The 13,492-nt window shown below is 42.9% G+C and overlaps 1 protein-coding gene across 1 annotated transcript in view; it reads left to right on the top strand.

Moving 5' to 3' along the window:
• LOC106081352 (CD63 antigen) overlaps window positions 1–9,591 on the top strand; it is a 56,309-nt gene extending 46,718 nt beyond the window's left edge. The window contains exons 5-8 of the mRNA XM_059369816.1: window positions 8,745–8,918; window positions 9,001–9,156; window positions 9,257–9,454; window positions 9,520–9,591. Of these exons, the coding sequence (XP_059225799.1) occupies window positions 8,745–8,918; window positions 9,001–9,156; window positions 9,257–9,454; window positions 9,520–9,591 (600 nt within the window). The remainder of the gene's footprint in view (window positions 1–8,744; window positions 8,919–9,000; window positions 9,157–9,256; window positions 9,455–9,519) is intronic.
• The last annotated feature ends 3,901 nt before the right edge of the window (window positions 9,592–13,492 follow it).

Genomic DNA, 13,492 nt, shown 5'->3' on the forward strand with positions numbered 1-13,492 from the left:
ATATTATTAGCCATTTTTTACTGCAACGTAGACTCACTTTGTGCAAAATGAACTCAAATATTAAAACGATTTATTTTTATATCCGCCACCATAGGATGGGGTATACTCATTTCGTCATTCTGTTTGTATCCCATCGAAATAATGATCTCAGACCCAACAAAGTAAATATATACTTGACCGTCTTGTCATTCTAAGTTAGCAATTTAGGTCCGCCTGTCCAACGCATGCAGGAGCCACTGACTCTTATTTAAATACTGAGTGCCAATGATACTCGAAATGACAAGGCGATTTATTGGCGCCTTCAAATAACCAACGGCCAACATCAGCGCCTGTTCCCAGTTTCGGGGCGGTTGGAGGCGAGCATCGGATCTTTAAGCAAGCGGCTCGCGACATCGAGGGATACACGTACGATCCCACAAAACCCATGCGGTTGGGAAGCTGGACCAGTAACCTGCCCTTGGAAAAGTATAAGAATTACATGGGCTTGAGAGAAGCCGTTGTACAAAGCTGTTCTGCCAAATCGGATGAGAATTGCGCCCTCTAGAAGCTCATGAAGTCAAGATCACAGATCGGTTTATATGACAGCTATATCAGGTTATGTACCGATTAACACAGTTGTTGGAAGTGATAACAAAACACTACGTGCAAAAATACAGTCAAAACGGATGAGAATTGCGCCCTCTAGAGGCTCAAGAAGTCCAGACCCAAGATCGGTTTATATGACAGCTACACCAGATTATGAACCGATTTGAACCATACTTAGAGTTTTTGGTAGTGATACCAAAACACCACGTGCAAAATTTCAGTCAAATCGGACGAGAATTGCGCCCTCTAGAGGCTTAAGAAGTCAAGACCAAAGATCGGTTTATATGGCAGCTGTATCAAAACATGGACCGATTTGGCCCATTTACAAACCGCACCGATCTACACCAATAAAAAGTAATTGTGCAAAATTTCAAGCAGCTTGTTTAAATCCTTCCAAAGTTAGCGTGCTTTCGACATACAGACGGACCGGCAGACGGACGTACATGGCTAGATCGACTTAAAATGACATGACGATCAGGAATATATATACTTTATGGGATCTCAGACGCATATTTCAAGGTGTTACAAACAGAATGACGAAATTAGTATACCCCCATCCTATGGTGGAGGGTATAAAAAGGACCATGATCTGACGATCTGTACCTGAAATGTCCGTACACTTTATAAATTAGGTACATCACATGCATTGGCGGATGTATAGGAGAAGTGCAAGGCAGATATAACAGCCTTGCAGGAAATGCGATAGACCGGAAATGGCGTCACAACAACACCAAACGTTGACGAACCATACTATAGCAGCCTGACACGAGGCATGAATTTGGCTGAGGGATTTGTGGTTAGTCGGAGACTGAAACAACTTGCACGTGTTTCGTCGCTTGGTAGATGAGTACGAATAACCAAGTTCGATTTCTTATTACTCTGCGAGGGTTCCAATATATATTTCTGGCCTAGACAACACCAAATGTTGCCAGCTGCAATCTGACATTTCCATCGGAAAGTTTAATATAGATCGAAGCATCCTAGGGCAGTTCTAACACCAGCATACGATCGATATTTCATAAAACCTAGCCGTAAAAAAAGGTTTGTTCTCATTGGATCCCGCACAATTGGCAATCGCTCAAAAATAGGCTGGTGTCGAATGGTGCAAGGTTAACTAAGATTTAAGTGATAGTCTGCTATTGGACTCGCCTAAACTTTTCGTCCATCGTGATACCATAGGAACAGGACAGGAATATGCCTTCTAGTTTCTATCGTCCACCCTGATCGCTTTTAAACCCCAACATCTTGCGAATGATCATATCCACTAAATCAAGCAAGTTCTCAAAGAAATGGGAACCTAAAGTGGAACTCCAGCAGAACGGTAGACCACTTCATGTCCAGTTCATTTTTGAGTGTCACAACCCGTACTTTATGTCCATCTGCACTTAACGTTATCTGTCAGTCTGATCCTTGGAACTTTGCTTACGTGTCCCTAGAGGCATACCCACAGATTCCAGTTCCCCTGCAATGTGTAAGGTATTTTCTAGTCACGCAAGCTCGTCTGCTCTACAATTCCCTGGGATATCTTTGTGGCCCGGCACCCACATTTCGTAGAGAGATCAGCGACAGTCGTGGGCTGTATTTGAACTCAGAAATATGTTCCCCAGACATAAATGGATGTCTGAGAAGATAATTTTGCCAGTCGTCGATATGACATTACATCTTAGCCATTGCACCACTTCTTTCATTGCAAGGATTTCCGCTTGATACTCACTACAGTGGTCGGGTAATCTTCTCGATAGGACCAATTCTAGTTCTACAGTGTACACCCAAAGCCCACCTGGTTGTCTGGTTTTGAACCATCTGTATAAAAGTCTATATAAATTCTATTACCAGGGATATGGTAGTTCCAATCGGTTCTATCAGGAATAGAATACTTTTCATCAAAAAAAAGCCAAATCAAATCTGAAGATCGGTTTATATGGCAGCTATATCATGTTATAGGCCGATTTGGGTCATACCTGTCACGGCTGTTGTCATAACAAAACGCAACGTGCTCTAGAAGCTCAAGGGGGTGAAATCGGGAGATTGGTTTATGTGGCCCATTTACAATCCCAACCGACACACACTAATAAGAAGTACTTGTGCAATATTACAAGCGTCTTGTTTTACTCCTTCGAAAAATAGCGTGCTTTCGAAAGACAGACGGACGGACATGGCTAGATCGCCTTAAAATGTCATGACGATCCAGAATATATATACTTTGTTGTATATTGTAGCCATTGAGTGGAGCGGATAGGTTTTTTTCGCTTCTCAAAGAAAAAAATATATATCGATATCTCGGAATAATTACTACCCATTACGAAAAAATTAAAATCCTTTTGGAGTAGGCTAGAAATGGATTCTAAAAACTTATCAGCTGCGGTAGTGTCGTCAGACCATAGCGTTTTGTCCTCCCATCCTATAGGTGTGGATGCCTTGGCACCTGTAGTCGAGAGTAAAACTTCAAGCGCACAACTAGTCGTCAGACTAATTAATGAGAAAGAGACGGATAAACCAGAGGGATGCACAGTTCGTCCCCAGCCTTTAAGTAAAGGTTGTGTTTCTGACTCGGATTCAGACAGCGACCGTGTCAATGAAACAGTCATCGCAGCCGAATCGAGAGATGAGGGCATCGGGATGACGGCAGAAGTGAACGATGGCTTTGCTTAGCTCAAAGGCAGACCGGAAGAGCGGTCCGGGGCACGATGAAGGAGACAGAGGAGTATGTATCTGCAGCGCAATTGGGCGAAAGTGCAGGATGCTGAAAGGGATAGAACTGACATTCCAAGCACTTCTACGGAAGCTGGAAAAAGAATCAGATCTCCCTAAGAGCATTACACTGCTAAATGCTGAAGAAGAAAAAGAGCTCCCCGCTTTCAAATAAATTGCAAATTTTGACCATGAACATTCCTCTAAGGAACAGGGGCAAACTTCTCACATATGTATGAGTGCAGTCCGATTCAAGTTTAAGCTCAATGATAAGGGGCCTTCGAACTGCGTGCCGCAGTGCGACACCTCTATGGAGAGAAATTTTTACATGGCATAGTATCGCACACATGTTGCCATCATTAGGAGGGAAAAACCACCGCTGAAAATTTTTTCTGATGGTCTCACCAGGATTTGAACCCAGGCGTTCAGCGTCATAGGCGGACATGCTAACCTCTGCGCTACGATGGCCTCCCCCCGCTTTCAAGTATTCTTGGAAGACAAAGCCATCCATCCCGCAATGGAGACTCCGGACAGTGTCCTGCGCTGGACGACAAAATCGGAACAGGAACGAAGGAAGCGCGCAACGCCCCTGAGTCTTCATGGAGGACTGTGACTTCCAAAAGGAGGCCACAGTCATCACGGAAGGGGAAGATGGTCGCTGAGAATGGGAAGGAGCCGCCCTTTTACGTCAGAGTGGCAAGATTCCTGGGCAAGCAAAACCAAGGTTTAGTCGCATAGAAGTGGGAGGTCTTCTACAGGGAGGAGAAGGAGAAAGGAACTCTCTTTGTGGTTGGCATTGATCAAGTTTCAGTGACGAGTTTGGCTAAGACTAAAGGCAAAGCTGTCTTTTCAGGATTGGGAAGACTAGGATAAGCAGAAATTCTAATTTTGAGACTTCAGGCCGTGCAGTGGCAGGTGATTCAACACCGCCCAACGAACAGGGGGGGCTGACAACGAGACAATCACGGCCTCTCTCAATATTGGAAACACTAGGATAAGCAAAGATCCTAATACTAAAATGTCTGGTAGTGCAGTGGCGAGAGACCCAACACAGCCTTACAATTGGGGACCCTATGACGGACCCATTACCGACTTCAAGATTCGGAATACTGGGATAGGTAAAGATCCTAATATTGAAACATAAGGCAGCGCAGCGACAGGAGTCTCTAAAGATTTGAAAGACTTAGATAAGCAAACATCCTAGTATTGAAACATCAGCCAGTACAGGGAATGAACACTCAATACAGCCTAACGAACAGGGACGCTACGATGGAACCATTACCGGCTTTATAAAGAGTCAAAAGACTAGGATAGGCAAATAACATAATACGATGACATCAAGCAGTGCAGTGGCCGGAAAGTCAATGCAGTCAAAAGAACAGGGAGCAGACAATGAGATCATCACCTACTCCCAAGATGCTCATTTACTGGAGGACCAATGATTGAGGTAATCCAAATAAACCTCCACCGGAGCAAGACTGCTACACAGGCTCTGATGGAGAAAATCAGCAAGGGCAAGATTCATATTGCCTTAATTCAGGAGCCATAGACGAACCGGAAGGCTACTCAGAAGAAGACTTGAGCAAGATAATTTAGATTGTCAACAGGTCAACAGGATTGCTACTGCAATGGTGGGGTCCTTCGAAGATAGCTGTCCTCTTCGGAAAAGGAAATCAGCCCAAGAAAAACCCTGGATGACCGGGGAAATTCGCAATATTGGGAAGGAGGTCCACAGATTTTTTAAAAGAGAACGTTTTATAAAAGTGGAAGTTTATTGGGATGTGTATTACCCACGGCTCAAGGAATACTATGACGGGACTAACGGAGACACCGGAATCTTGGCATAATGACGATAATCGAAGGTTTATAATTACGGAGTTTATGGTGAAGAAATCCTGGAGGAGCTTCAAACCATTTAAGTCACCCGGATCTGATGGAATATTTCCAGCGTTACTACAGAAAGAGGTAGACTATCTGGCGCCTCAACTGGCGAATATTTTCACAGCGTGCCTAGGACTTGCATATACTCCGAAAGCCTGGCAGGAGTCAAGGGTGGTGTTTATACCCAAGCCCGGCTAGGCAAGTTATACGACACCAAAGGCCTACAGACCCATAAGCCTTACGTCATTTCTACTCAAAACCATGGAAGAATCCTTTAATGCCAAAACGTACAAGCTGGCGGTATCCATTGACATCGAGGGGGCTTTTAACAATGTGCTGACCGACACACTGATCCAATCCATAGACCAATACCGGGTGGACCCGCTCCTTAGAGACTGGAAAAACAATATTATGGGTCGAGGACGTCGAGTGTGAACATCTTTACCGACAGTAAAATTGCCATAAGGGCAATAACAACCAGGACGGTAAGGTCACGAACAGTCTTGCAGTGTAAGAAGGAGATTAACGCATTCTCTGAGGATGGCAAAATCCGCATCATTTGGCTGCCGGGCCATAACGGAGTAAGGCGGAATGAATGTGCAGACGATTTGGTGCCGACCCGAAGCCTTACGGGTCGACTCAGTCCGAGTTAAAGGCGTGGGCTACGAATGCGCATGCAACATTGAGGAACAGCGAAACGGTCGGTAGGACGGCGAAAAACCCTTTGGAGAGATCCAGATCATGAGAAGACGAGGCTATTACTGAAAGGAAGTAAGAAGGAGGTCAGTATAGCTATTGGTATCATAACGGGACTATGAGCTCACTTATATAAAATCGGTGCGGCAAGTGATAGCATACGTAGGGCATGCGGGGAAGATGATAAGACGTTGGAGCATTTCCTTTGTCATTGCCCGGCTTTCGCATCTAATAGATACCGGCACTTAGGTGGAAACACAATACCAGGCATAAACCAACTTAGGGGACTGGTTTTCAAAACAATTAAGGATTTTGTAGGTAGCACGAAATTACTAACTTAAAATTTTCTTTTTAGAGTTTACTTTATAGTTTTTAGAGCGCACAACAAGCCGATTACTGGCTCAGGTGTATGTCCATAGTTGCATGGGCCGGATTAATATATGCTCCATCCTTTCAACCTTTCCTAACCTAACCTATACTCTGTTGGGTCTCAGATCAATATTTCGTGGTATAATCAAATAAGTATAATCCAATGTGCATTTTTAGTGGTTTTTTTTATAAAACCATTATGAACGCATTAAGTATGGCTAGTGAAATCGCCGGTCCAAATTTCTGCGAAATCGGATAATAAATGCGCCCGTTATGGGTTAAGACCCCAAATGGCCAAATCGGTCCATATGGCAACTATATCCAAAAACACCACCCAAAATCAATAGTGGGCCGATAAGGACAATATGGATATCAAGTGAAAGGTATTGAAGAGTAGAATACGAATATTTTAAAAAATGGGTCCAAGTACTCAGAAAGTCGCGCTAATCCCAAAACGTCTAAAAGCAGAAAAATTTAACGTCCATATCATTATGGGGCTCAAATGAAATGTGTGCAGATCGTAGTGTAGCGGGGTCACCCTAATTATCCAGCGGGACGCCCCAACCCCAAAACTCCTCTAAACAGATATATTCGACGTTCCTATAAATATGGGCCTCAAATGAAAAGTATTACATAAATGGCATAAAAAAATTAATTCCAAGTAATGGGAGGTAGCCCCACCCCCAATTGGGCATATCAGCCGACCATGGCTATATGGGATTCAAATGAAAGATATTTGAGAGTTGAGTACTAATATGACATTAAAATTTTACTTTCAAGTCTAGGTAGCACTTTTTCTACTAAAAATACATCAAATAGGTAAAATGACCCATTATGACGATATAGGACTCACATGAAAGGTATTTGAGATTATAAAACGAATTTGATATCCTATTTTTGAGCCTAGTGTTTGGGGGAACGCCCTAAATCACCCCCTAGACGGAACTTCATTCCGACTTTAGCAATAAGTAACTCAAATCAACGGTATTTGGGAGTAAAGAACGAATTTGATATATATTTTCAGGGCAAAGTGCCGGTGGCCACCCAGCCCCGAAACACCCTCCAAACGGTTCATACTTACCGGCAATGGCAATATGGTGCTCAAATTAAAGGGATTTGAGATTGGAGCACGAATTTGTTATCCATATTTGAAACGAAATGTCTCCCCTACAAAGCACATCTCTTTACCCTAATTTTCAAAAATAACAGATCTCGGTGATTGGTAATGTGATTCGTTCGAAATTTTTTGCACTCCCACAGTAACCAAAAACAAAACATGGTTTCTATTGTTGGAGTCGGGTGCCGCGGAGGCCGCCCAAATCACGAGAATATAGAGCCATGTGTTTGTGGGGCCACCCCACCCCAAAATACCTCCCTATTATATAAAAGCTATTAGGGGTGGAAATTAATTTATTTTCGGGAAAATTATATTCTTTTTCGGGACCTGGGGTCCACTCCACCTTCAAACACAACTTATTTACCGATCATGCCATTATGGAACTCATATGAAATGTTTTTGAAAGTAGAGCACTAATCCTATATTTACTTTACTTTAATTTACAAGTGAACAACCCCGAAATACCCCCTAAACCGGAAATATTTACCAATACGGTAATATAGGACTCAAAAGAAAGCAATTTGAGAGTAGAGTAAAAATTTGCCCAGGAACCGAGCAGAAGCAAACTTCTCACACATCAATGAGTGCTTTCCGATTCAAGTTTAAACTCAATGATACGGGACCTTTTTTTATACCCGAGTCCGAACGGCGTGTCCTTTTTGGGGAGAATTTTTTACATGACCACGCATGGCTTGGTACCTCGCAAATTTCACCAGCATTAGGGAGGAATAACCACCGCTTTAAATTTTGTTCGATGTTCTCGCTAGAATTCGAACGCAAGTGTTCAGTGGACATGGGCTACAATGGCACGAATTCGATATCCACATACAGGGCAAAGTGTTCCCACCCTAAAAAGAGAGTTAAAAAAGGCGCAGCGGAGCTGGCCCGGTTCGGCTAGTATGTAAATATTTATAACCGGATATGGTCAATATTCGTTTTGGATTTCGCGGCCATAGTGAAACTCACTGTGACAAATTGAAGCGAAATCGGACAATAAGTGCGCCCATTGTGGCTGCTATGATTACATCTGACAAACTGGCAGACGTACAGACACACGGACATTGTTAAATTGTCTTAGAATTTTACGACGATCAGAAATATTTACACTTTGTAGGGTCGAAAATGAATATTTCGATGTGTTGCAAGAGGAATGATTAAATGAATATACCCTCTATGATGATGGGTATAAAAACAGCGAAACCCCCTTTCGGTCTAGTTCGATTAATCGTTGAAATTTATTTTTCAAATAACGATTAATCGAATAATCCAAAAACACAAATAAATATACACCCTATTATTTAGCTAACTAAATAGACTTTTGGTGTTCTTCTAACATTTACAATTCACGATTTTATTTAATCCCGCACCAACTACGAGTATTACCACATTTTGTTTCTCTTTAAAGGTTCTTGGTATTTTAGCGGCTGTTGTTAGTTTCTTTGAACTGCAGAAATATGACTTTGGAAGTCCGGACTTTACGGAAAAAGTCATACACATGGGAATAGGAGCCATATTGGTAATATCGGCCTTCGTTGGATGTTGTGCAGCCGTCAATGGGTCAGTGAAGATGTTGGTGTGCGTAAGTAGTTCCCTTAGGGATAGACAATATCCACCTAGCAATTCCATATATACTAAGTTACTAACTAACGTGAACAACACAGTTCACTGTTATTTTAATGGCATTGATAGCGACACACATATGGACTCTTTGGCGCTACAACGAGGACAGGGTACGCACCTCAACTACAAATATGGTCAACTTTCACTGGATAGCAGAGACACATGAGCAAGGCAACATGGACATCCTTCAAGAGACCGTAAGTAATTAGCTCTGAGGTGTGCATCTCATTCCACCAATGGCGTTCTTTTTTTTTTTTTTCTTGTATACTCATATGTTAATCCAATGTAATCTTTTAGTATGAATGTTGTGGCAAAAACGGTTACACGGACTACCACACCAACAGCATGACTGTTCCAGATAGCTGTTACTTTTTCCACAATAACAAAAGGGAATTCTACCCACATGGCCAGGGATGCCTGCCAGCCGCATTGGACGCATACCTTTACATATATCGCATTGAAAAATGGTCTCATGTGGGGCTAATATGTTTCGAAGTAAGAACAAATTCGATTTTTTAATCACACCTAAAATGTGATAATCCATTTAACTTTCCAACCAGGTTCTGGGCATCTCTTTGGCTTTTGTGCTGATCTTTAATTTGACAGCTGACACCCGACGTTATAATTATTAGTTTTAAGTATTTAAAATATCTAATTTAATTCGATATTTAATAAATTTATTTTTATAACTTTCATAAAGAAAATCGCCAGTAATAATTAAAACTGCTACAAGATCCGTACCAAAGACCAACAACTCCACTATACGCAACCTGTGACGTGCCTGCCAGCTGAGCTTCTAGTGATGACTATGAACACCACATAGATAGCAGCTCAAAGCTCCAGTCTGTGTGGTGCTCACAGTTATCATGTGCCGCTGTACATTGTATGGTTGACGGATTTAAATCCCGGCACAAACATCAACATAAATTTTCTGCGGTGGTTATCCCCTTATTACTGCTGGCGAAATTTGTGAGGTATAGTTAGTAGTAGTTATCTGCAACGGCTGGTGAGGAAAGCAAAACAGACAGCTTTCGCCACATTAGGTTTAGAATAGCACTGCCAGCGACGAATTCGATAAGCTTCCGGAATAAGTTGAAAACCAACTGGACAAAGTTCAGAAGGCTACTCAGAAGAAGACTTGGGCAAGATAATTCAGATTGGCCAAGCATACAAGAGATTGACGAAAATGTCAAAAGGATTACCACTGCACTGGTGGGGTGATTCGAAGATTCGAAGAAATCCCTGGATGACCGGGGAGATTCGCAATACTGGGAAAAAGGTCCGCAGACTTTTTAAAAAAGCACGTCGTAAAAAGGCGGAAGTTTATTGAGATGTGTATTACTCAAGGAATATAATAAGACTACCAGAGGGGCAAAACGTGCCTCCTGGAAGCTTTTTTGCGACCAGATCGATAGCGTTAATGACGCCGCCAAGATAAAAACGTTTCTCTCAAAAACCCATGTCCAAACTGATACCTTAGTAGACTGCATGGAAGTGAGAGCAGAAACAACGGAGGACATGTTGAGGCTTTTGATGAAAACTAATTTTCCACAGGATACGAAGGAATCCAAAGTTAATAATAACGGAATTTATGGTGAAGGAATCCTTGAGGAGCTTAAAACCAATTAAGTCAGCCGGACCTGACGTAATATTTTCGGCGTTACTACAGAAAGAGACAGACTATCTGGCGTCTCGTATGGCCAAAATTTTCACAGCGTGCCTATACTCCGAAAGCCTGGTAGGAGGCAAGGGTGGTGTTTATACCCAAGCCCGGCAAGGCAAGTTGTGACACCAAAGGCCTACAGGCCCAGAAACCTTACGTCCTTTATACTCAAAACCATGACATCCAGCGAACTGCTCAAATACAATCAGCATGCCTATGTCAAGGGAAGGTCGGTGGTAACTGCCCTGCACGAGGTTGTGCATAAAATAGAAGAATCCTGAGATGCCAAAACGTACACACTGGCGGTGTGCATTGACATCGAGGGGGCTTTTAACAATGTGCGGACCGACGCACTGATCCAATCCTTAGACCACTACAGTGTGGACCCGGGCCTTAGAGACTGGATAAACCATATTCTAAGGAACAGGTGGATAAATTTTATGTCCCATGACATAAATATAAGGAAGAAAGTGGCACAGGGGACGCAACAGGGGAGCATTTTATCGTCACTTCTATGGGTGACCACCATAAATGACCTATTACGAATGCTGACTGAGGAGGGATTTGAACCCATCTGCTACTCAGACGATGTTATAATACTTCTAAAGGGTAAGCATCCGAACGAGCTATGCAGAAGGGCCGAAAGGGTCTTGCATATGTCATATGACTGGGCTAGACCCAGAGGTCTCAATGTTAACCCAGAGAGGACTGAAATATGCCTATTCACGAGTAAGACGAAGGTGGGCCAATTTAACGCACCACGTTTCCTCAATAAGACAATTTCGATATCTGACAAGGTCAAATACTTAGGTGTGATCTTGGATAGGAAACTGAATTGGAAGTGTTACATTCAGGAGCGTACTGAGAAGGCTCACAGATGTTGGGCACTATGTATGCACTATGCCTGTATCCTAGGATAGTCCACTGGCTCTACAGGAGAGTGATAAGACCAATACTTACTTACGCCTCAGTAGTTTGGTGTACTGCTATGGAGAAAATGTGCAACATAAAGACCATACAACAGGTTCAGAGAACATTTTGTCTTGCCATAGGCGGAACGATGAGGACCATGCCCACTAAGGCACTGGAGACTATTCTAGATATCCGACCATTGACATACAGATTAAGTGTGAGGCAGCCACTGCGGCTATGAAATTTAAGGCGATGGGATAATGGATTTAGGATGGGAGCAGTTCATACAATCGCGGTATAATCGAGGCGACGATAGGAAACCTGGAAGAAGGGAAGAGGTTTCCAATCGGATACCTGAGATGAACCTTGAAGTCGAGTGTGAGGCACTGCTGCCAGTGGGACAGTCTTGGATTGACGGAACCCTAGTATTGCCATCTGGAATATCATGTTACACGGATGGATCAAAGCTAGAGGACAGAGTGGGCTTGGGGTTTACATTCAGAACCCAGGGACTGAGATCTGTTTTAGACTGCCTGACCATAATACGGTCCTGCAGGCGGAGATCCGGGCGATCAAGGAATGCGTAATATGGTGTGGTGCTACCGCCAAGACGTCGAGTGTGATAATTTTTACGGACAATAAAATGGCCACAAGAGCAATAACAACCAGGACTGTAAGGTCACGAACAATCTTGGAGTGAAAGAAGGGTGTATCGGTATCGTTTGGGTGACCGGGGTGGACCCGGTCCTTAGAGACAGGATAAACTATATTATGGGTCAGTTTAACGATATCCGGTCGATCACGGAATGCGTGAAGTGGTGTGGTTCTAACGCTAGGACGTCGATTGTGAACATCTTTACCAACAGTAAAATTGTTATAAGGGCAATAACAACCAAGACGGTAAGCTCACGAACAGTCCTTCTGTGTAAGAAGGAGATTAACGCCTTCTCTAAGGATGGCAAAATCCGCATCGTTTGGGTGCCGGGCCATAACGGAGTAAGGGAAAATGAAAGGGCAGACGATTTGGCGGTGAAGGCCAAAGGACTGCCGTTAATGAACTTGGTTAACCCGAAGCCTTTCAGGTCGACGCAGTCCGAGTTAAGGGAGTGGGCGAGGAATGCGCATGCAACATTGTGGAACAGCGAAACAGTCGTTAGGAAGGCGAAAATCCTATGGGGGGATCCGGATCGTGAGAAGACGAGGCTATCACTAAAAAGAAGTAAGAAGGAGGTCGGCATAGCAAGTCGATTAGTGGCTAAGGTGTATGTCAATAGTGGCATAGGACGGATTAATATCTGCACCCTCTTTTTTAAACCTAACCTAACCCATACAGTTATCTAAAACTTCCCTTACTAAACTTAAAACTTTTGGGGGTTTTAAGTGACCTTGAACGCATCAAATCTTGTGCGAAAATCACAAAGTGTGCTTCCCCGACAAGAACTCTACTCACTCAAGACTATTTTCATATTTGTTTCAAGCCTTGTCTTATTTGGTTACTTTCACTTAATTTATATACCATCCACAATAGGATGGAAGTATACCAATTCCGTCATCCCATTTGCAAAACATCAAAATAATGGTCTAAGACCCCATAATGTTTATGTATTCTTCATGGATATGACATTTTCAGCCGATGTAGGCATGCCCGTTTGTCTGTCTGCACGCTAACTTTTGAAGTAGTAGAAATAAGATCTTGAAATTTTGCACAAATACTTTCTATTAGTTTAGTTGGGGTTGTTAATGGGCCATATCGGTCCATGTTTGGATATAGCTCCTATATATTCGATCTCCCGATTATACTTCTTGTGCCTCTAGAATATGGAATTCTTATTCGATTTGGCGGAATTTTTGCCAATCGCTTCTCCTATGATATACTATTGTACATATATGCCCGAATCGGCCTAAAAATTAATACAGTTGCCATATAAACCGATACCCCGATTGATTGAGCCTCTAGA

This window comes from Stomoxys calcitrans, chromosome 5 (assembly GCF_963082655.1).
Source record: "Stomoxys calcitrans chromosome 5, idStoCalc2.1, whole genome shotgun sequence".
Taxonomy (NCBI): domain Eukaryota; kingdom Metazoa; phylum Arthropoda; class Insecta; order Diptera; family Muscidae; genus Stomoxys; species Stomoxys calcitrans.